The 24,250-nt window shown below is 34.2% G+C and overlaps 1 protein-coding gene across 5 annotated transcripts in view; it reads right to left on the bottom strand.

Moving 5' to 3' along the window:
- The window catches only part of COP1 (COP1 E3 ubiquitin ligase), a 261,090-nt gene that overhangs the window by 50,037 nt on the left and 186,803 nt on the right, over positions 1 to 24,250 (bottom strand). For all 5 annotated transcript variants that reach the window (XM_029228999.1, XM_029229001.1, XM_029229002.1 and 2 more), the window contains 3 exons: positions 19,154 to 19,271; positions 16,306 to 16,430; positions 15,086 to 15,246 (listed from right to left, as the gene is read on the bottom strand). In XM_029228999.1, coding sequence (XP_029084832.1) covers positions 15,086 to 15,246; positions 16,306 to 16,430; positions 19,154 to 19,271 — 404 coding nt within the window. The remainder of the gene's footprint in view (positions 1 to 15,085; positions 15,247 to 16,305; positions 16,431 to 19,153; positions 19,272 to 24,250) is intronic.

Raw genomic sequence — 24,250 nt, 5'->3', positions numbered from 1 at the left:
ATCCTACCATCATCTCCCCTCCCCAAAAACCACTGTTAGCACAGTTAAAGGAAATTGCAGTTTAAAAATTGGCCTTTTTTGGAAATCAAAATAATAATAGATATTAAAAGCTAAAAAAATATCTGAACACTTTGTTCCAGTTTTTTCCCTCCACTTATGGGATTTTATATTACAAATATAATATTACCAGATAAAAGCGGAAAAACAATATGTCCGAAAACAGCACAAACTTAGAATGAGAAAAAATCAGAGGTAGCCTAAGTGTTTAATAATAACAGACAAATAGTAATTGATAGTATATATAAATGCTTTCTACTAATATTATGATGCAAGGTGAGAAAATGCTTAGATGTAGCTAGATGTAAAAAGCTAGATACAAAATATACCTGTACATACTGTAAAATTAAAATTGTAGGCTGAAAACTGAAAGGACAACATCAAAACGTTAACTGCAGTTCTGTTCAGGTGGTAGAATTACAGGTCGTTTCCCTATTCTCTATTTTGTAAAAGTTTTGATTAGTGGAGAAATACATAACACTGTGAAGCAAAGATGTTAAGGGCTAAGAAAGGTCATTAGGTTTCTTGAATAAGATATAACTGGATTTGGAGGGTCCAAGTGCTGAAAATGTTTCTGCTTTGTCAGACATTACTTTATACATTACAACAGGCTGAGAAGGAAGCTTGTAGTTTTTTTGACTCTACTGATATATAACTTGTATATTTTAACAAGAATAATAAAAGAAAACTGCACAGGGGCTTCCCTGGTGGCGCAGTGGTTGAGAGTCCGCCTGCCGATGCAGGTGACACGGGTTCGTGCCCCGGTCCGGGAAGATCCCACATGCCGCGGAGCACCGGGGCCCGTGAGCCACGGCCGCTGAGCCTGCGCGTCCGGAGCCTGTGCTCCGCAACGGGAGAGGCCACGACAGTGAGAGGCCCGCGTACCGGGAAAAAAAAAAACCCAAAAAACCCAGAAAACTGCACAGTAATTCAAACGCAAATTGTTCATGCAAAGAACAAAAAAAACCTCATGCTTATTTTAAAAAGTAATTGCCACTTATCAATTAGTGAGAAACATGGCACCTAAACTGTATGAGAGAATCTCTTCCTAAAGGTTTATTCGCATCTATTCCGAGCCAATAGTTTCACTCTTAACTTAGGTTGATGAAAACCCTTACATCTAAAAAACAGGGCATAAAAAGCTCAAAAGTAACTCATGTTTTTGATAAACCTCATCCAATAGAAAAAATACACCTTCCAACAATTTACTAATATTATCAACAAAACAAAATCTTTCCCCCACATTAGTTGTATTAAATGAGTACGTTGAAAGTTAATGACATTTACGCAAAGACTAACAAAAAACCAAAACCCCAAAACCTCCAAGTTATTAACCTTGAACAGTGATCTTTTTCTCCATATCCCTAAAATAATGATTTGGAAAGGATAAAGTGAAAAGGAAAAAGAGAAATAAGTAAAAGCACGCACTAAATATATAGAACAACACACACTGGTCAAAATTAAGTGGTTTTCCTCACTCTGCTTCATTACAGAATGACTGAAAACTGGTTTTTAAAAATGATGAGTACTCTGATGGAGAATATAAAATCTACAGGGTAACCAGGCTTTTCCCTACCAATAAGACCAGTGAAATCCCCAAAAGGAACCTACAATTTGTTTTGCTATCAATAACTTATCCTTTCCATTACTGAAGGGAAACATAGTTGTCAGATCTTTAAAATCCTGCAAAATGTAAAAGGCATAGAATTAAAAGGTCTTAACCCTTTATAAAACAGAAACTTTGAGGAAATGAAAATATTCCTTATAAACAGAGATTCCTTATTGAAATTTGAAGTTCCAAGGCTAACTTATTAATTGGAAGAGGCATAAACCCTCTTATATTTTATTCTTTTCAAAATATAAGATAAAAATATTTTCAAATGTAAATACCCAAATAAATCTCTAGATCAATTATCCATTCTTATTAGTTGACATTTTGGATTACTCTGAACCACTACAGTCTTCCGTTGGTACAAACATCAAGGATTATCATCTGAACTACAAATTTGGTTAGTAAAAAATTATAAGGGCTCATGAGTATGTTTTGTGAAACTTAAATGACTCTTGGCTGCTAAAAATAGGGATTATATATATTCAGTTACATATTTCAAACTAGACAAAGATATTTAGATACTCTGGCACGAAATAAAGTATTTTAATTCTTATTTACCAGGTGATACTACTACCATACAATCCATAAAGACTTTTTTTGAGAGATAAAATAATTCTTATCAATTTTTTTAGAAAGATAAACTCTTGGGTCTCCTAAAATAAACCAATGTTTGGAATGTTGTGAGAAATAAAAAGACACTACAAGAAAAGACAGGGCTTCCCTGGTGGCGCAGTGGTTGAGAGTCCGCCTGCCGATGCAGGGGACACGGGTTCGTGCCCCGGTCCGGGAAGATCCCACATGCCGCGGAGCGGCTGGGCCCGTGAGCCATGGCTGCTGAGCCTGCGCGTCCGGAGCCTGTGCTCCGCAACGGGAGAGGCCACAGCAGTGAGAGGCCCGCGTACCACACACAAAAAGAAAATAAAACAAAGAAAAGAAAACACAACTACTACTATTTTTCTCTCCCAATCTCTGGAAAGCAACTTACAAAGATATGTGTGGTGAATCACAAAGCCATAGCTCTAGATACTTAGGATTTAAAACAGCAAATTAACAAAATGGAACTGAATCTTGAAGTCAGATTGATGTTTTATACAATCTATTCCTAAAGCTTCCTACTTTCATGAGAGAGTCAAAGATCTTGAAGGCAAATACAAGCATAACTAACTACCTATTTAATTCTCAACAATGTGTAAATACTTTGTCATTAAAACCAAATGATTTAGATTTATCTTCTACCTCATCTTCATTTTATGGTTGGCTATCACAGTTCAAATAAAGAATCTATATTTTCATCGAAGTTGATCTTATCTATAGAAAAAAAAGGACTAAACAAGGCACAAAGTTAAATGGCTTCTTTACAGCAATTATAATAGACTGACTCTTCTACATAATCAAATTATTCCTGTGTTCAGTAGTAATAACTTTTCTACCATTCTGGGAATAGCCAATGCCTACTTCTGATGGCTTTAAGTGGAAAAATGCTGCATAAAATGGGATTTAAGATACAATGGAGTAATAAGAAATACGAAAGGCACAAACCCCTGTAGGGATCATATCAATATAGGAGACTGTCATAAGAACAACAGAGATTAATGTGAGACTGTGGAAGTAAAATACAAAAATATATTTCTTTTCCCCAGATAAGATGCAAGTTTGAATTAGCAGGAAACACTTTTCTCTTAAACAGTTGCTGCCCTTGGTTAATTCTGCTTTAAGTAATTGTTAAATATATTTTTATTCAATTAGAATAATCACATTTTTTCATATATACACTTCTGCGTATGAAACCAATTCAAGTAGTATTCGTTAAAAACGTTTAAGTCAAGGAAATGATATCCAATATTCATTCTCTTTCCTTTCACTACTGCTACGGAAATTTGTAGGAATTATCAAAAGATAAATATTTAGATACCAAAGTTAAATTCCTTCCCATCTCAAAATATTTTGGACACTCTTAAACATGGTGGGATGACAATGAAAATTATTTATAGGTTAATGGCATAATTCAGAATGCACTCTCAAATTAGTATATTTCTTTTTTCCCTTAAAAATGGCAAAACAAAACCCAAAACCAAGTAGCTTAAAGATCTGTGTCGATTCTATTCTTCAAAATTGGCATACTTCAGGACAAAAACTATTTTTAAAGAAGTATTTAATGAGGAAAAAAATTATAAGAACCATTCTAAGTCAAATTCCAGTATAGTACATATAAAAATGAAAATAATGAAATATTTAAAATATCTGTCGACCTACAGACCCACTAAATTATTTTGTTGATTTCATTACATTTTCACCATAAAATATTTAATGCAAGAAATGTTTTCACAGGAACTGTCCATACAGTAGTGCACCTTAAGGTTAAGGAATATTTACACTTAATGTAGATTTAGAGAAGAGATAAATTACAGGTTTGCTTCAGTTTTCCACAACCTTCTTGTCTCCTCTATTTTCTACTCCCCTACCCCACTCTAGTCTGGACACTAAGGGATGAGTGGGGCACTTAGGAGAAGATGGGAGCCACAGTCTTCCTGGAAGTCAGGGTCCATGCTCAGAATCTTCTTTCCTTCCACGCCCAAGACAGACAAGAGTTCATTCAGATTGGCCCTCTTCCAGTCAGGAAAATTTTCTAAAGTGTTATAAACCATCCAGCTAGAGGGAAGAAGAAAGGAAAGGAAAGATAAAAGAAAAGGAAAGAAACAGAAATGAAGAAAGGAGAGAAGAAAGAAAAAGAAGTTCCTATGTTGTCTTCTCAGTGTTCACTGAAGAATTTAGGGTGAGAAATAGTTTATAAATGTGGGAAATCAATATATATTAAAGGTAGCTTTTTTTAATTAAAGAAAAAAGACCACATCTTATTCTTTTGTGTGTTTCTTCCTGAAAAGGTAAGGGAGTAGCAAAATCTAAAAGACATTAGGTATTCATAAGTATAATTATCCCCCCTTTAACAGATGCTTGAGAACCACTAATGCCGCTTGGTTACCATGTGTACAAATCTCCAGTGGTAACATAAGTCATCTGTTTCCAAAATTGACTGTTCACATAATTTTCTATGGAGACCTGGGGAACTTTTCAAAATACAAATCTCTTCTCTCTTCCCCTCCTCCCCCCAGAGTATGGACTCAGGGGTCTAAGAAAAGAACTGTTTTATTTATTTTTTGAAAGATCCCAAGGTGATTCTGATGATCACTTGGTTTGAGAATCACTGCGATAAATAAATTTTATCATAGATACCTTCTGCATTTTAATGGACACAGACTGGCTTTTCACATATATTTTAGCTTCCTTAGTTTAGTGCAATCTGATGCTCTATACACAGTGTTTAGTAAGTCAGAGAGGGATGCCTATCTCTTGGATAAAAGCATATATAAATTGGAAAACAGATATGTAAGTCTTTTTGAGGGAAGACTGAATTGTGAAATAGCACAAATGCAATGGAGAAAGGGAAGGACCGGTAAGAAATACCAATTCCTCCATAGGTGCAGGCACTTTATCTCTCACCTCTACTCCAGCATTTCCTTGGTTTCAAAAACCAGTATTTAATTAATCATGCAACAAACAAGGTAAAGGACAGGTCTGAAGGATTGTATTATTCATTACAAAAATTATATATTAATGATACATTATGTGAAAACCATCTGCTTAGTGGTAATTTAAAAATGAATGTTACTAATAACAAACACTTTAACTTTCGCTATAGGTCAAAAACTATTCTAAACCCTTTATGTACATTAACTTATTTTAACATTATAATAACCCTAAAGGGAGGTTATTACTATCATTAGCACTATATAGATGAAGAAGCTGAAGCACAGTGTAGTTAAGGAACTTGAGCAAGGTCACAGAGCTAGTAAGTGGAGAATCTGATTTTAACCTCAGTGGTCTGGCTCCATAGTCTTTGCACTTACTCTACACACTATGATGCCTTTTTTCAAGTAGTTTGCAAGCCAGCAGGGGATAGGAGACATGAACACAAATAACAGTACAAGGCAGTGTATTAATTCATTCAGGAAATATTTTTAATGGATAGGAATCATGAGAGATTTAGGTGAAGAAAAGATCTCCATGAGAACACAAAGTTTTAGTTAAAAACACTTCACAATAAATGTTTCATTATATGAAGTTTTATTTGTTAGAAATAAGGACAGAAAGAATATATTTCACTATTTGACTAAAAAAGATGCCCTTGCCTAATATAATTATAACTTTGTACAGTATGGGTGATAACATTGTTAACAAATTCCCAGGCTAAGTTTTGCTGGATTTGGTTTCAAAGGAGGGAAATCATTATCCTGTCATCCTTCAGTATTGAGTTAGAGAAACTTTCAATATGACTTCTGGTGTTTCAATTCACAAGAGAAAAAAACCCACCCTTAATAAGCAAAGCTTTTTCTGAGGATACAATGTGTACACACACACACACACACGTCACTTTTGAAGAGCTATGAGAGTCTTTAGTGTCATTTACAAGCATTGCCTTTTACCATTAGATATCTATTTAGAATTGGTGACCCAAGGCTAGATAATCTTGTACAATGTAACAGCCTCAGTGGGAGTCATCATGGACTCAAGGTCTGCCTCCAACAAAAATATGGTGTCCCTTTACACAGACATGATCACTTAACAGAAAGTAATTTGCATTCTTGAATTAATTTATATTGCATTCCAATAGTTTCAGATAAGAATTATTCCACAGAATTGTTCCACAGATACAGAACATATATAATCTCCTTTACCTAACTTCCAATCTCTGAATAAAGGCAGTGATGATAAAAAGACATGACAGAAATAAAGAATAAGAATATTGCCCAAATTTACCTTTGCTTTGTAGCATTACTTTCAAGCTGGATGTGGGGTGTAGGAGATAATGGAATAGATATAAATGACTAATACCAAATTGTCAAAGGACTATAATTATAAAACAATATCTCAGTTGCATAGTATTTCCTTTTCAAGCAAGAATTTCTTAAGAAACAAACAAACAAAAAAACCAGTTCTCAGTATGTAAGCACACAATTTGTAAAAAATCAAAAGTTAATGTTTTAGAAAATTGTTTATTGAAACAAATGATTAAAGAAGATTATTTTACTAACAAGATATTTTCAAACTGGCAAAGATACTGACATTATATTCCATGTTTTATGGGCATGGTCAAACTGAAACCCCTGGACTTTCTCAGTGCAAGACCAAATGGAAATAGATTGTTCTAGAAGGCAATCTATCAGTTTTAATCAGAAGCTATATGAATAAAGCTATCCATTTAATAAATCTCAAGTTCTCTTCTAAAGAATTAATTAGAAATTTAAAGATTTATTGGAAAAATATTCAAGAAGTAGTAAAAAGTAAACATGAGTATCTTCAACAAAACAACAGTATACCAGTTATGGTAAATCCTTAGACTAGAATAATATGGAACCATTTAAAACACTCTTTACAAAATATATTCAGACCTGGGAAATGTTCATGACAAAGGCAAAAGGTAAACAATACATGATAATATATAAAATATTCACTGTTATTGGGAAAAAAGTTCCTTTGAGTGGAAAAATTACATGGTTAATTACATTAAAATGTTCATATTAGTTATTTCTGGGAAAAGTGTTATCTGATACTTTCTTGTTTTTCATTTTTCTAAATTCTCTAAAACATACATGTATTCGTTTCTTTCAGTAATAAGCTACTATAATCATTAAAAAAAACCAACCCAAAACCTAAGAGATAATGTTCCAAGATGATCGCATTATTCTCCACCAATGCGCTTGCCAGGGAGATTCACTCTGACTCCATACTCTCCTAATATAAAGCTGCAAAAAACTTTTTTTGAACCAACTCTAAATTAGTTTAAGGATAATTACTTAGTTAATGAATTATCCAAATCATATCACTACTGCCTTTCAGGAGGAAGGGAGGGAGGGAAGGAAGAAATAAATCTTTTGTTAGTCCACATTAACACCTGCTAGAAATTGTGAGCAAATAGAATACTTTAGAAAGAAAGATTGAAACTAGAACAAACATGAACTGTTGATTACAGACTTTAATGATCCAGATAATGGCTGTGTCCAGTAAGTATCAGACAGCAAACATTACTACATCTGGACAGAAGAGGTTAAAATAAATTATGAGGTACTTTTCAAGGAAGTAAAGTCACAAAATGAATTGAAATTGTAGTCTAATAGCCCACCATTCTCTATATTCAAAAGTATAGTTGACTGCTGTATGTGGAAATAAAAAGCAAACTACACTTATTTCAAAGATAGTGTAATTATTCAAATGGAATGTATTTGGATGTTCAATCATATATGGATATAATACATTCAAGTACACAGTTTTAGAATTTACAATTGTTTCTTCAAATAAATGAATTGTAAATTTCTTTCATTACATCAAGTTAAACAAGCTCATTTCATCTATATTTAAAAAATAAGCAGTGGGGAAATTAAATTCCAAAGCCCAAATAAAAATAGAGTGATATGTGGTATTCCAAGTAGTTATTTCTCACAAATTCCGCCTTCTTTTTAAAAAAAAATCATGAAGTTAAAACTGAAATAGGCAATGCAAATAAGACTTACTCTTGGGGGTTAAAATCCTAAGAATTTGGCAATAACAGAATATCCATATGTCAATAATTCTAAATTAATACAGTTTAATTAAAATATCTTCAAATGAATTAAAATAATAAAGTAAAAACAAAATATAAAATGAAGGATTCTGCATTTTTCATTAGTATAGAGTAACTATTACCATCTCTAAGTATTCTAGAGAGGACCTATGTTGTAAAATTAAAAAAATTCTAAAAAGAAGCATTTTCAATATAGTTCAAACAAAACTTATCTTAAAACTCCTTTGAAAAGTAAATGTGGTACAAGAGGTTGTGGCACTTTAATGGTAGAAATGCTGGAGCCACTACCTTTGCAAGCAAAGCTAAAGAACAAAGGACAGAAGACTGTCAGCAAACCCTAAAGTGACTGAATAAAACTGCTTTTAGAAACAGGGAAAGTATTAGGAAGAAAAAGAGAAAGGACAAAGTACTGTCCCTCAGATTAAAAGAAACAACTTTAGACATATTCTCTGTCTTTAAACAGAAGTAATTAAAAGCTAATATTGTAAGCCTAGAAGAAAAAGTAGACTACATGGCAAAGGTGAAGGTGGGAGAGAAGCATCCTGCTAACTTCCACAGCACTGTGAAATAAAAGGAGAAACGCAACAAAATGAACTTGACCAGCATCTTAAAAAAGGGCAGTGTATAGCGTTCTTTCCATTTTATATGCAGAATGGTAGAAATAAAAAGAGTAGAAATTATATATAATCTTGGCTGATTACTCAAAACAGGACTTGAGATTACTGGTTCATTTTCAGCCAAAAGTAGCCAAAAAGAAAAATAAATGTATCTAGATTATAGGAAAAAACAAGGCTAGACAAAAATTTAATCTGCAGGAAAATATCCTAAATTTTTATAAAACCAAGATACTGTCTTAAGAGAATATATCTGTTTGTATTTGTGCCTCTTCCTCTACCACTCATTCTTAATTTCTCATTCCCTCCCTATGACTAAATCACTACCATAAATGGTAACATAAAGATATATGCAATTTTTATACCATCATTAATTGAATAGTTTTATGCTTTCTATTCATTCATACAGTAGATTTGATATACCACTAATATACGCCCAAACACTAAAAAAACTTTCAAAGTTAACCTATTTCATGAGTGCCCTTAAACTGATCTCTTTCTTGTGATCAAAATTAGGTAGGACAGAAATAAAGCATAGAAAGACAATGAAATGTTTGGCTACTGATTTCACGTCTTAAAAAAGTAATCTAGGTGAGATTAAACATTGTATTATTTTCTTATTCCCCAAAACAGTTCTCTGTACTTCACCATCTCTGTCTCCCTTTCCTCTCGTTCTTAAAACCATTCCAGTCAAACTTTTGTCTTACCACTCCTATCATTTTTTTGCTCATCTTACTTGTATCAGTAGCATCTGACAAAGCTTAACCAATTCCTACTTTTTTTTCTTATTAGTTGTCATGTCTTATAACTCTTTTTTAATTTATAGGTTTCCTTTCATGTCTTTTTCTCCCTTGCAATTTATGTGTTGAAGAAACTTGATTGCTTAACAGTTTCTGATAGTCTTGGGGATTTTTCCGCTTCATTACCATGGTTCTTTACCATGTTCCTTTTTCCTCTGTATTTCCTGTAAGTGGTTAGGTTTAGAGGCTTAATCAAACATGGGTTGAGCTGACTTCACAGGGTCCCCTCCTTCAGGAGGCCCAATGTATGGCATCTCTCTCTCTCTTTGTGATGCTGTAGCTGGATGCTCAGATCCATTGGTTAGGTTGCAAAATGAGATATTCAAATTTGATCATTACTGCTTTCTTTTCTTTTTATTGTTTTAAAACAGCTTGAGATATAATTCACATACTATACAATTCATCCATTTTAAGTGTACAATTCATCCATTTTAAGTGTACAACTCAATGGTTTTTTTGTATATTCATAGATATGTGCAACTATCACCACACTCAATTTGAGAATATTTCATCATGTCAGGAAGCAACCCTGTACCCTTTAGCTATCATCTCCCTCTCTCTCGCCCACCTAAGCCCTAAGTAACCACTAATCTACTTTTAGTCTCTATAGATTTCCCTCTTCTAGACTTTCATATCAATGGCCAATTCCTCCTCCTTGAAAAACCTTCTTCACTTGGCTTCCCAGGCACCAGTTTTCCTACTATTGATAACCACTCCTCGGTCTTTTTGTTGATTCTTCCTCATTGCCTAAATCACTGAACATTGAAGTACCCTCAAATAAGGTACTCATACTACTTCTAATCTCTGATTACACTCCCTTGGAGAGATCTTATCCCATTTCTTGCTTAAATATCATATGTTGACAGCTACCAAATTTATATGCCTAGACCCACAATCTGCTGTGAACTCCAACTTGGCAGGTCCACTTACACGGCAAGTAATACCTCAAACTTAACCAGTTCACAACTTTGCTGTGAATCCAAAATTGACATCTCCACTTAGTATTTTTAGTAACTCTCAAATCAGGCTGGTCTAGAGGTCAACTCCTGGTCTTCTCCCCTGATCTTCTCCCATAAGACAGTTCCTCTGGTAATCTTCTCCATCTTAAGGAATGGCAATTCCACTCTTATAGATGCTTGGGGAAAAAACCTCAGTGTCATCCTAGACTTTTCTCTACCGTTCTCCACATGTAATCTATTGGCAATTCTATTTATTCCAGTTTCAAAATATGAACAAGATCTGGCTACTTCTCACTGGCTTACCACTATTTAATCTTACCTGGATTATTACAACAGCCTTCCTGATTCCTTATGTCTGTTCTCTACAAAACAGCCAAACTGATTTTTAAAAAATTTAAATCATATTGTGTCACTACTTTGCTCAAAATCTTACAATGGCTCCCAACTCCCAGGAAAAACAAAAATCCTTACAATGGTAAACGTGCTCTACTGAAACAGCTCTTCTTCACTGCTCTGAAATTATCTACTACTCCCCACCTAGACCACTGTAGTACAGCAACACTGGCCTTCTTTCTGTTCCTGGAACACTAATCGCATTCTTACTTCAAGACCTTTGAACTGTTTACTACACCTGGAATACTCTTTTCCTACATTTAAATATGGTGCACATCTTCATCTCCTTCTAGTCTTTGCTCTAATTCAGCTACTCAGTAAGGCATTGTCACCACCAATTGAAAATTACAACTCCCTACTCTAGCACCCCCATCCCATTTTCCTGCTTAGTTTTTCCCCAAAGCACTTGTCACCTTCATATATATGTACTTTTTTTGTCTGCTCCAGCATATAATATTCTAAGTCTCCTAAGAGGGCCAGAACTTCTTACAGTTTTGTTCAGAGTTTATCTCCAGTATGTAGAACTGTGACTGCACATGCTAGGTATCTGCTGAATAAATGAACAAAGGAGTGTCTCACTCCTTCTGCCTCATATAAAATAAGGAAATGAAGTTACTTTTTGTAGCTAATCAAAGTGACAGTTATATAAAAGTCAGATTTAAATTAAATCTGGAATGGTACTGAAGTGAGTTACAGAACTTTTAATCTTTTTATTGTGAAAAAGAAGTTCACAATAAAAAGTTCCCTGGTGATGCTGCTCTTTTTGGTCTAGGTAGCATACTTTAAGAACTTACTTTGAGGGTCATCCTATGAACTACAATATGCATCCTTTCAGTCTAACATTAACTAGTCCTTTTGCCACCTTCCTTGACAAAACAAGGACTTGAGAACATTTTAATTACATTTATTCTTCTGACTTATGTTATTATTGTCAAGTACTTAATTCTATGTGTGTATTAAGTCCCACAAGACATCATTGCTTTATACAGTCGACATGCATTTAGATTTACTGCATATTTACCATTTCTATTGCTTTCCATTCCTCTCTGCATGTCTTACCTTTGTCTTCATTTTCTGCTTTTTTTTCCTTCTGCCTTAAGAATTACCTTTAAATTTTTCTTTAGTGTAAGTCTGCTGGTGGCAAAATCTTCATTTTCATTCATCTAAAAATGTCTTTATTTTACCTTTGTCTTGAAAGATTTTCATTGGATATGGAATTTTAGATTGGCAGGTATTTTCCTTCACACACTGAAGATCTGGCTCCACTATCTTTTGATTTCTGCTGCTTCACTGAGAAGTTGGCTGTCAGTCTACTTACTCATCCTTTGAAGACAGTTTTTCTCTGCCTTCCTTTAAGAATCCCCCATTGTGTTTTATTTTCAGCAGTTTCGCTATGACGTGTCCTGCCACCAGCAGGGGTCACAGGATCAGGCGCAGTGAGTTTTGATCTAGCAGCTAGTTAGCTTTACAGAAGGATATGAGACAGGATATTCAGCGTGCACAGCATCTTCACACTCATCAGGAGGCCAAGCAAGTATTCACATGCACAGCTTCTTAGATCAAACCACACAGAGTGAGCACAGCTGCCAAGGACAGCTGAAGTGCAGGTGGTTCACCTCAATACAGAGGTGTGCCTTGGTTTCCTGCCAGTCTTGTATCGCTCTCATTGCATAGATGTAAGGCCAACATGTCAACTCACAATTCTCTCAGTCCAGAGGCAATACAGACGAGGGTTCATAATAAATTTAAGAGATAACTAGCTCTTAGCACATAACATTCCTTATTTGTCTTATTTCCACAGAAGGGTGCTATGAGAAGGCAGACCCAAGGTCCGATTTTCAGCAGGCCTAGGTCTGTTCAGGGTCCAGATCTGATATTAAATCTGTACTCACAATGTAGGTTTCAAGTCATTTATTCTCTGGGGTATGAAGGCTTATTGAATCTCTGCCTTACTGTCTTTCATCAATTTTGTAAAGGTTTCAACAATAATGATTTCTAATATCTGCTTTGGCTGTATTATTTCTCTCCCCTCCTTTTAGGTCTCCTATTGAATATGTTCAACTTTCTTACTTCAACCTCTATCTCCTTTCTCTTTTTTTTTCATCTCTCCATCTCTTCATTTTTTGTCTCTCCACGCTTCCTTCTGTATATTTTCTTCTAACTTTCCTAAAAGTTCATTAATTCTCTTTTCAACTGTGTCTTATCTTCCATTCAACCCATCCACTAAGTTCTTAATTTTGGTAATTATATTTTTTTAGTTCTAGAATTTTCATTTTAAAAATACTTCTAGGGGCTTCCCTGGTGGCACAGTGGTTGAGAGTCCGCCTGCCGATGCAGGGGACACAGGTCCGTGCCCCGGTCTGGGAAGATCCCACATGCCGCGGAGCGCTGGGCCCGTGAGCTATGGCCGCTGAGCCTGCGCGTCCAGAGCCTGTGCTCCGCAACGGGAGAGGCCACAACAGTGAGAGGCCCGCGTACCGCAAAAAAAAAAAAAAAAAAAAAAAAACTTTTAATTTCCCAATTGAAATTTTCAACCTTGTCTTTCATCTTGTCAGCATGGTTATTTTCAGGCTATGTGTTATAATATCCAGAGCTGCTGTGATTTTGTTTCTATTGTTCAATGCTTATACTAAATTTATTCATGTCGTCTTGGCTTTTCCTGTGTCTCTTTATTTTTTGTTGTGTCCTAGTTATATTTGCAATTTTGAAAAACGTAAAATTCTGAGATGATCTTCTTTAGAAGGTTTTCTTGCAGAGAGGATTTAATTTTGCATTTGTTAACACTAGCAATCTAAGATCACCTCAATTTACTCAGGATTGATATGATCTGAAGTTGAGTTGCAAAATCACTGGGGGCTTATCCTCTACTGCTTTACCCTAGACTAGAGCCCTTTGGGGACCTAAACCAAGGTAAGTTCACCCATATGGTGGTGAGCACTAGACTGCATTCCCTGTGCCCCCATGAAGCTACCATAAGTGCTCAGTCATTCTACCAAAATTGGCAAATGCTCCCAGGGGAAAAGAATACTCAAAAGCCAGGCTCACATTCCTAGACTGGTAATTCTTTTCTATCTTGTTTACTTTCCAATGACTTAAAACAGGTTTTGGTTTTTAAAATATATATATTGAATACTTGGTCTAACTTTTCCACTTCTACTTAGCAGGAGGGTTGGTCCAAATCACCTAGTCTGCCATTGCCAAAACTGAAGTTGAGTAATAGAACTGTAAACAAGATAGCTTAAATATACCTAATTAAACAGATGTCTTAAAGTAACCATCAAGTAGAATTTTTTGGTGTCAAAACTAAAACCAAGTCAGTACCTAAAAAGCTATTTTTAAAAAGATGACATTAATGCATGACTAATGTTCACAAAATCAAGACAATAAAAACGATTATTTCTTCATATAACTTATGAGAAAGCCTGCACTTTAAAATGTATAAATAAATAACAAGTTTGAGGAAACTGTTTTTTTTGGCAACCTAGAAGTGCAACTTGCTTGTTAACTGAATGTGTTTAAATATTCTTGTATAAATGTATTTTGTAGAGAGAAATTCTACCCTGAAATAGTATTTAATTAGGTATACATACAGGCCACTCTCCTCTCCCTACATCAAATTTTTTCCTTCTAATACAATACCAGGTTCAGCTGAATGTTTACTAAGCCTATATTGCATGTGACTAATAAGGAAAATGAGACACAGTGTGTTTTCTGGAGAAATTTCCAGTCCTATAGGAGAAGAGATAGAGATAATGTGATAATGCTGTAACAGAGGTATGCACATGATGCTATGGGCACACAGGGGAGACATCATGTCAGCATGAAGTGACATTCCAATTACTGTTCCATTTGTGACATTTCAATTACTACTTTCTAAAATGCCTGTTTCCTTTGGTGATGCAATACTAAGCAAAAAAGAAAATGTATATAACATATCAATTTATATTTTAAACTTAAAAAAACTTACCTGTGTACACATAAACATAATGCATTATATGAGACACCAAGGTGAAAAAACTGATATAAAAACTCACCCCATCTGGCAGTGCCCTCCAGCACACAGCGCTAACGAACTCATTTGTATCATCTTCTTTTCGGTCTTTGTCCAGAACACTTTTGACCGTATCAAACTTAAAAGTTAGCAAAGTCTTAGAAAGTCCTTTATAGTACAGGTAAAGAGAGTTGTTCTCACTTCCTGAAAAATATTTAAAAATAATTTTTTTAGAGTGGGAGAACTTAGAATTAGGATATCACATTCATAAGGTAACTATCACTCAATGTTTAAGTTCAAAGACTAATAATCTTTTATGGTAAAATATGAAAGACCAGAGCACAGGATTTCTTGGGAATCATATGAGAAAAGGATTCACAGAAAAAAACTTATACTTTCCTAACCTAAAGAAATAACCCACTGTCAAATGATATAACAATACTGATACAAAAATCATTTTAGCAGAGGTCTAGAGAAGAACCAGAAGTGTGTTATTATAGCATGATCTTGAATTACATTTATAAAGATTTTTATCTAGAGGGGAAGAAGAAAGTTATAGCACTTAAAAAGGCAGATTTTAATAATCTACAAAACTTATTTCCCATTCCCCAATAAAAGTTGAGTAGTCTAGAAACCTATATTTTTGAGCAGTCTATCAAAGTAAGAGATTTGCTTTGACAGGGTTTAGGTTCATATACCTGTAGAGACAGTCAACTTTACTGAATAAAAGGCCAAGTCACTTGAAAGTACTGACGAAAGTTCATATATTCAGGCATCAGATGTATTAAAGCATTTGAACAGTACCAAATTTGACTTTTCTACTGCTAATTTAAATTTGTATAAATTATCAACAATGAAAGTCCTAGAAAAACAGATCAAGACTACCCAAACAGACTGTTTATTGAAGGGAACATTATATAGGGGAAAATGAACATCAAGCTTTAGAAGACAAATGTCTCCAAAATTAAGATATCAGCAGAAACTAATATTTTCTGTCTTCTACATAACATCTATAGAAATTATATTTTACCGGAGAACAACTACAAAACGTATTTAACAATCTTATGCTATTTCATGTGGTCAGGGCTTGTGCTCAGTGAAGGAGAGAAGGACTAATGCTTTTTCTAATCTGAGGAAAATTCAACATGCTGTCTTCTGAATGTATAGATCATTTCCTGAATTGGTATGTAGTCTATTCCATTGAATGCAATTTCAGTGACAGATATCTATTTAAAAGTTCCAGGAAACGACAGTTTCACTTACCACAAGCTATATAATCTCCATTGGAAGCGAGGCCTACAAAGTTTTTTTCATTGATATGACCCTTGAAGGAACGTAGACAGTATGGCTTCCCTACATTCCACAGCTTTAGCTGGCTGTCTGTTGAACTAAGATAAACACAAAAAGTTAGAACAACTTTAAGATCTCATTACATGAAACCCATCACTACTAATTAGAGGCAATCCGGTTTGGTGGTTGAGAATGCAGACTCTGGAGCTAGACTGTCTGAGTCAGAATGGTCAATATGCCATTAGTTTGCTTTTGACCTTAGGAAAGTTATACAACCTCTTTGGCCTCAATTTTTTCATCAGTTAAATGTGAAATATAATGATTCCTATCTTACAGAATTAGATGAATTCTATAAGATACTGCAAAAATTAAATTAATTCATTCTAAATTCTTTCAATAGTACCTGGGCATGTAGGAAGTAACAAACATTAGCCATCACACCATCACCATCAAACAACAACAGAGCTCTATTGGCAGCTGTGCTTAATTTCAGTTGTTCCAGTTGATTTGATTTACTTTTCAACTGTTGAATTATATTAGTATACTGAATATAAACTATTGATATTTTCACAGCTTAGTTGTACCTACAGGGGTGGAATACTATGAATGGTTGAATGGTCTATATAGTTTATCTTAATAAAATAATACACAAATGCAGCTATTAATCAAAAAATAATTGAATATAAAAATCACTGCTAATCCTATCACACAGTCTTAGGATTTGAATAAAATATCAAGTTTTTGTTTTCTTCTGACTTTTTGTTACAAAAATTGGATCATAACAACACATATTATTTTGTAAAGTGCTTCTTGCTTGTTCAACAATTTGTTTTACATTGTTTATGTAAAATAAATATGTTTCTATATCTTTATTAACGACTACACAATAAATCTTTTCTCTTGCTCTAACATTCACAGAATAGGGCACCATGCTAAATGTTTTACATAGATTATTTTATTCAGAGATTCACAAAATAAGTAGTATTATTAGCTCCATTTCAGAGGTGAGGAAACAGATTTAGAAGGTTAAGGATATTTTCAAGGTACCACAGCTAGTAACTAGTAGAGCCAAGATTGAAATTGTCTTATCTCAGAGGCTATACTCCAAACACTTCTCTATTGCTTCTCAGCATTTTTCAACATAACATCTATTCTTAGACATTTATGGTTTTTTTTTTTGTTTTTTGTTTTGGCCATGCCACGTGGCTTGTGGGATCTTAGTTCCCCAACCTGGGATTGAACCCAGGCCCCAGTAGTAGAAGCGCAGAATGCTAACCACTGGACTGCCAGGGAATTTCTGACACTTATGTTGTTTTAAATTTGTTTTTTGCTCAACAATATTGCATTGAAAATCCCTTTATATGTATGTGTGTCTGTGTGTGTGTGTGTGTGTGTGTCACAGCCCAAGAATTCAGAGGCTGCAGCAATACGTATGTAGTTTAATATTACTTTTTCATATTTCCAAACATACTTGTGGGTAAATGTCTTACATACTTCTAACACAAATATGTCCAAGAGGAAAATCATCATGATTTATAAAAACTAAGAAGGAAAAAAGACTGGTGAATATACAAACCACAAATCTGCATTAAAATGGTCAACTAAAATTTCCAATTTATACAATTAAGTATACATATACTTCAACTAGTTGAAATCAAACTAATTGATTCAACACTTATAAGTCTGAAATTTAAGAAAAATACTTAACATATAATCATTCATATTTGAATCTGAATAAAATTTTAATTTACTGCCCATTATTACTCCTAAAGATGGGATACTTTTTGACTGGTTACCACTTAACTTAGATTTGTGAACTAATTTCCTCTATTAACTCCTCTTAGAAAGCTCAGCTCTCACTTTCTTTTTTTCCCTTTTCGTAACTCAATTCAAATTACCTTGTTAAATCAACTCAAATTACCAAGTTCTTATCTAGAGCAACCAGTATGGAGGCAGATGTGGTGGGAGATCCCAAGTATAAGGCACTGGCATTAATAATCTCCTAAGAGATATTAGAAACTATGTGAAAGAAAGAAAACAATGTACAATTAGGCTTGAGAAGAAATAATATGTATGAAAAAAAGGAGACTGAGAATGGGTATTTACTAGAATAATACAAAATAAAGAGAACAATGATATGGATAACAGAAAGAAGGGACTGTCTCAGTAGAAAAGCTTACTTAACAGTATTTTAGCAACTGAGATTTATTTACCTGGTTGACATCTTGTTTCCTTCAACAAAACAAAAGACAACTAACAGCTTATTTTATGATTCTCTAGTTCAGAAGGCTTCTCAAAGGATATTTGTCAGGTGTAAGCAGTCACATTTAGAAAGTTCTCTTCAAAACATATTTAAAACTCACCACGAAATCATTGGGAGATCAAATAACATGGAATCATGAAAGTCAACCAAATATTGTTGAAAACCAAAAATGATACTACTATACTGCAATATAGATCAATATATAATAACATATTAGCAGTCTTAAATAAATAAAACACTTCTCATTCTACTGCATCAACTATATTGCTTCTCTCTTTTTAAGGAGCAGGGGCTGAAATCCAATCTGAAGTTCAAATGTTTAAGGGGGTAACATTAAAAAATAGTATCATCTGGATTTTATTCACAAATTACATATAAAAGTGAGCAACACAGACTAGAATATATATGTATTTTAATTAGACAAGTTATAAAAATCTACTATTTAAGAAAAAGTGCATATACCACAGTGTTATTCTTCACAAAACCCACAGTGACATTACAAACTGGTAAATGATGGCATGTTAAATAAGCTCAACTTCTGAAAAGGGTAATACTCACGCAGAGACAATTTCCTCACCACTCACAAACTTTGCATAAGAGACTGCTTTTCGGTGTCCTTTGAATACCATGATTGGCTGTTTAGTGTTACGAAGATCATAGTAGTGAACACAGTGATCTAAAAAAAAACAAAACAAAAAGAGAAAAATGTAGTAAATGAAGAAATGGAAGGCAAAGCTTATTTTAACTGGTTTGGGTGTTTTTCATCAAATGTTTAAGAAACAATATCCCACCTATAACAGTCAGAAAACTAAGAGCAATGACTCATTTTCAAAGATAAGAACATACAGCAGGTTTTCTGTTTTGAATCTAGGAGACTATGGTTGTGTAAAAAAGTGTATATACATATGCCAAAGTCAGTCTGAAAGGGAGTTCCACTGATATTTCTTGAGATCCTGGCTCTAGAAACAGTATTAAGGATTCAAAATAACTGGAAAATTTTTAACGTATCCTTACATTTTCATGGCTTTACAAAAGTAATGTAAACATTTTGGGTTTCTGGTTAAACAAAATGAAATATAATTTTATTCCCCACATTTGCTTTTTAAAATACACTTTCTTGAGACACATTTTACATATAATAAAAATCTACTCACTGTAAGTACATAATTCAATGATTTTTAGTAACGTTACCCAGTGCTGCAACCAACACCATAAATCAGTTTTAGAACGTTTTCTTCATCCCAGTAAGATCCCTCGTGCACATTTACCACCCACCACCTAGGCAACCACTGTATTTTACCTCTATACGTTTGCCTTTTCTGAACACTTTATATAAATGAAATCATACAATATGTGACTTTTATGTATGGATGGCTTCTTACACTTTACATGATGTTTTTGCAGTCCATCCATGTTTTAACATGTGTCAGCAGTTTATTATTTTCTATTGCTGAACAGTATCCATTGCATGGATATACCACATCTTGTCTGTCCACTCACCAGTTTATGGATATTTGTTTCCATTTTTTGGTTATTGTGAATAATGCTGCTATAAACAATCGCATTCAAATCTTTGCATGGACATTTATTTAGGTCTCAGGTAGATATCTGAAAAGTGTAATTACTGTGTCACGTGATAACTCTGTGTTTAACTTTTTAAGAAACTGGTCACTGTACCATTTCACATTCCCACCAGCAATACATGATGGTTCCAATTCCTTTACTTGAGTTCTTAGAAAATTTTGGAAACACATCCGAAATGTGTTTTGCAAATATTTTCAACCTTTCTGTTGCTTATCTTTTTAGATAAGTACAGAAGTTTTGAACTTTGATAAGGTCCAATTTATCTTTTTTTCTTTCATAGAACACACTCTTGGTGTTGCAAATACGAAAACTGGCTAATCCAAGGTCTTAAAGATTTTTCTATTTTTTTTCTAACTGCTTTATTGTTTTGGTTCTTACGTTTAAGTCTGTGATCAATTTTAAGTTAATTTCTGTGTGTATGGTGTGAAATAAAGGTCTTAGGTCATCTTTTTGCACGTGGATGGATATGAATCCAGTTGTCCCAGTATCATTTGAGAACAGACTTTTTCCCCAATGAACCGCTCTGGCACCTCTGTTGAAAATGAATGGACTATAAATAAGGATTTTCTTTTGGATTCTTAATTCTAATCAACTGATCCACAGATGTCTTCTCTTCTGCCAGTACAACAATGCCTTAATAACTACAGCTTTGTAATTTTGAAATTGGGAAGAAAAAGTCCTCCAAATTTTTCTTTTTCCTCAAAATTGTTTTGCTCTTGTTTGCCCCAACTGGTATCACAGCCTTTGATAGTTGTGATACTACATCTGATTGTTTTCAACAATACCCTGGGTACAGGTCTTTTCCCATGGAGGCTCTGAATCAGGTCAAACGGAAACAACATCTTGCAAATGGAGCTTTTTCTTTTCTAGTGAGTTGTAAGTCAGGTCAAGTAGTGAAAGTGATCTGGAAATGGGGATTTTTGAGAAGCTCCAAAACCAGTTTTTACCCCAGTGGTGACAACAAGGCTGCTGGTTTTCAAAGCTTCCATAACTATAATGTTGGTTCATTTTTATAAATTTGCCAGTATTTTTGTTGCTTATATGGAAAAGTATTCCCACATTGCCGTTTATGTTTATTATTGTAATTGCATTAAGTGATCACCTCAAATGACAGCATTCAGCTTATCCTGTGGAAGTACAAATGTATAGCTGTAATCTGTTCGGCATGTGTTAGAGTAAAAATGGAAGAAAAAAGTCCTCCTTCATCCGCTGTGCTCATGTTAAATTTATCAGTAAAAGACAGTAAACTTCTCTCTTGCAGTAAATAATTCAAAATTGAAAAACATTTTAGTAAAATAAGTCTTTAATTTTTCAAGTTATCTGAAAATAATGATACTATAAAATAGCATACTACAGTATAATGATATACTACCTCATTCTCAGGCTAATAAAAAAACAAAAGGGGATGTAATATGTAAAAGATATAGGGGTATAAGTAAAGGTTAAATTATGTCATTGTGTATTGCAAAAAGATTTTTCAGTAGCTGGAATGAGAAAAGTAGTGTGGAGACTGAGTAAGAAATGCAGGTGTTTCTGTAGACATGGCAGCCTGAAAAGAAATTGTACTGCAGTACTCAGAACCAGCTTACCATGTGCGATCTATTTTCAGCAAAATATATACTAGCTATCACATTACTGTTATTATGTCATCATGTTGGGTTTCTTTTCTTTTTTTGGTTTTATATTTTCACTGTATTTAGTTAGAATCTGACTTGACTTTATAGTTGCTTTAAGAGCTAAGAACACACAAAGGTGATCTTCAGTTGTACATTTGTGCATATACTTTAGCAATATTATGATATAAATAGTTTAGGTAAGTAGGTTAAGTCCTCAATAATTTTCTTTCCTTTATAAAAGGGAAGTCTTTCTGAAGTGTCACTATAATTCTAATAGTCTTAATAATTTGAAGATATAATATATGATCTCATCTCTATTTTTCTTTTCCCCCTTTTTTACTTTGAAAAATTTCAAATCTGCAGAAAAGTTGAAAGAATAATACAATGAATACCTTTGTACCTTTCAATCTAGACTCACCAACTGTAAGCATTTTACAAAATTTGCTTTATTCTCCCTTCTAAAAACAAAAAGCACACGTACTTTTTTTTCCCCCTTGAACCATCTGAAACTAAGTTTTAAATATCAGGATACTTTACCCATAAAAATGTCAGCACCCAACTTCTAAAAAGAAGGAAACTCTTCAACAATATCATATGTCATACTCAAGAAATTAATACTGACATGAGAATATAACTTAATATGTATTCTGTATTCAAATATCCCAACTGTTTAAAATGTATCCTGAAAACTATTTAATTTTGCTAAAGGGTCACGCACTATATTTAGTTTCTACGACTGTCATTTTATATAAAACATTTTCATAATACTGTTATTTTTGAAGCATCTAGGCTACTTGTTTTGCAAAGTGTTCCACAAGTCTAAATTTGTCTGAATGTTTTCTCATTATTATGCTCTTATTACATAGCTTTGACAAGATTACTATAAAACTGATGGTCCTTCCTACTGCATCACATCAGGAGGCATATAATGTTTGTTCCATTGGTGGTCCTAAATTTGATTGTTTAGTTAAATGCCCCATGGCCTTGTCAATGTAAACAGAATCTGTTTCTTTTTCTTTAACTTTTTAATCAAACTATGCTACTTGTAAAACCATGAAGAGGAATACCAAGAAAGAACAATTTCCAGTACAATGAATAATTTTCCTATAGGGATACTAAAAAAAATAAACCAAAACAAAGCAAAACACCCAAACAAACACAGTTTCACCATTAATAAGGTAATCATTACTGATATGCTAAAATAATAGGGTGGAAATAATTTGTCTGGAATAGACGTAGAAATATCTTATTGAACTTAATGTTTAATGAACAGTTCATTACCTTCTACTAAAGTAAGAATAAATCAAGTATAACTGATAAGTCAAAGTTTTTAAATACAGTTTATGACACAGCCACCCTAGACTGTGTTCCAAAAAGCAAGAAGACAATATGGCCAATCAGAGATCAAACTGAATTTTTAAAGTCCTCGATACTATTTTCAGGTTTCCCAGATGCTTGAGAATTTATAAAAATTCTCAATGTTCCAGCTTTTGGATATCACCAAGATAGGGTTGGGATGAGAAAGCAAGTTGGAGAAATCCTTAGAAAGCATTCCTTAGGCAGGGCAAATAACTTTAGTATTTAAAAACACACAGGTCGGGCTTTCCTGGTGGCGCAGTGGTTGAGAGTCCGCCTGCCGATGCAGGGGACACAGGTTCGTGCCCCGGTCCGGGAAGATGCCACATGCCGCGGAGCGGCTGGGTCCGTGAGCCATGGCCGCTGAGCCTGCGCGTCCGGAGCCTGTGCTCCGCAACGGGAGAGGCCACAGAAGTGAGAGGGCCGTGTACCGCACAAAAAAACACACAGGTTCACTGGTTACTGATATTTATCTCATATAGCTATCATTACTGTTCTTAAAAACAATGATTAAATCATTTTTACCTCCTTTAAGCCTTTGATGATATCCTAACATACCACCTCAGAGATCTGAAAGAAAGCTAATCTTTGGAAACAGAAAGATCAAGCAAGTATAAGTTAAATAACACAAATGCACACGGAATACTTTGGAAGCATTTGCTTTTAACACCAGCTCTGAATCTGGTTGTTAGATCTTTGTTCATCATTTGAGAAAGAATCAGAAACTGTCATTGCTTATTTTTTTACCGTATATAAAACCCTAGAAAGACATATTAACTTTAGCCCACTATTATGTACGCTTTACTTTATGAGTCACCCCTCCTTACCAGTCTGCAAAAGATGCACAAGCAATTGTGATATTCTCCTAGTGTCACAGAAGTAGCAACTATCTATCTGTACATTAGAGATTAAGCCACAATCATCAAATCAGCAGCAGTTAAAAACAAACGAATAAGTTTTCCAGTTCTACACATAAGGTGCTTAGAAGTTAACACTCCATCCTAACAACAACTAAAAGGTAAACAGACTAAAAAATCAACAACTATTCTAGGATCCATAAGAGAGATGAGGGCCAAGGTCAACCGCTGACACAAAGATT

This window comes from Monodon monoceros, unplaced genomic scaffold, assembly GCF_005190385.1.
Source record: "Monodon monoceros isolate NGI ecotype Baffin Bay Population unplaced genomic scaffold, NGI_Narwhal_1 Super_Scaffold_18, whole genome shotgun sequence".
Taxonomy (NCBI): Eukaryota; Metazoa; Chordata; class Mammalia; order Artiodactyla; family Monodontidae; genus Monodon; species Monodon monoceros.
This window is presented reverse-complemented; position numbering and strand designations above follow the sequence as displayed.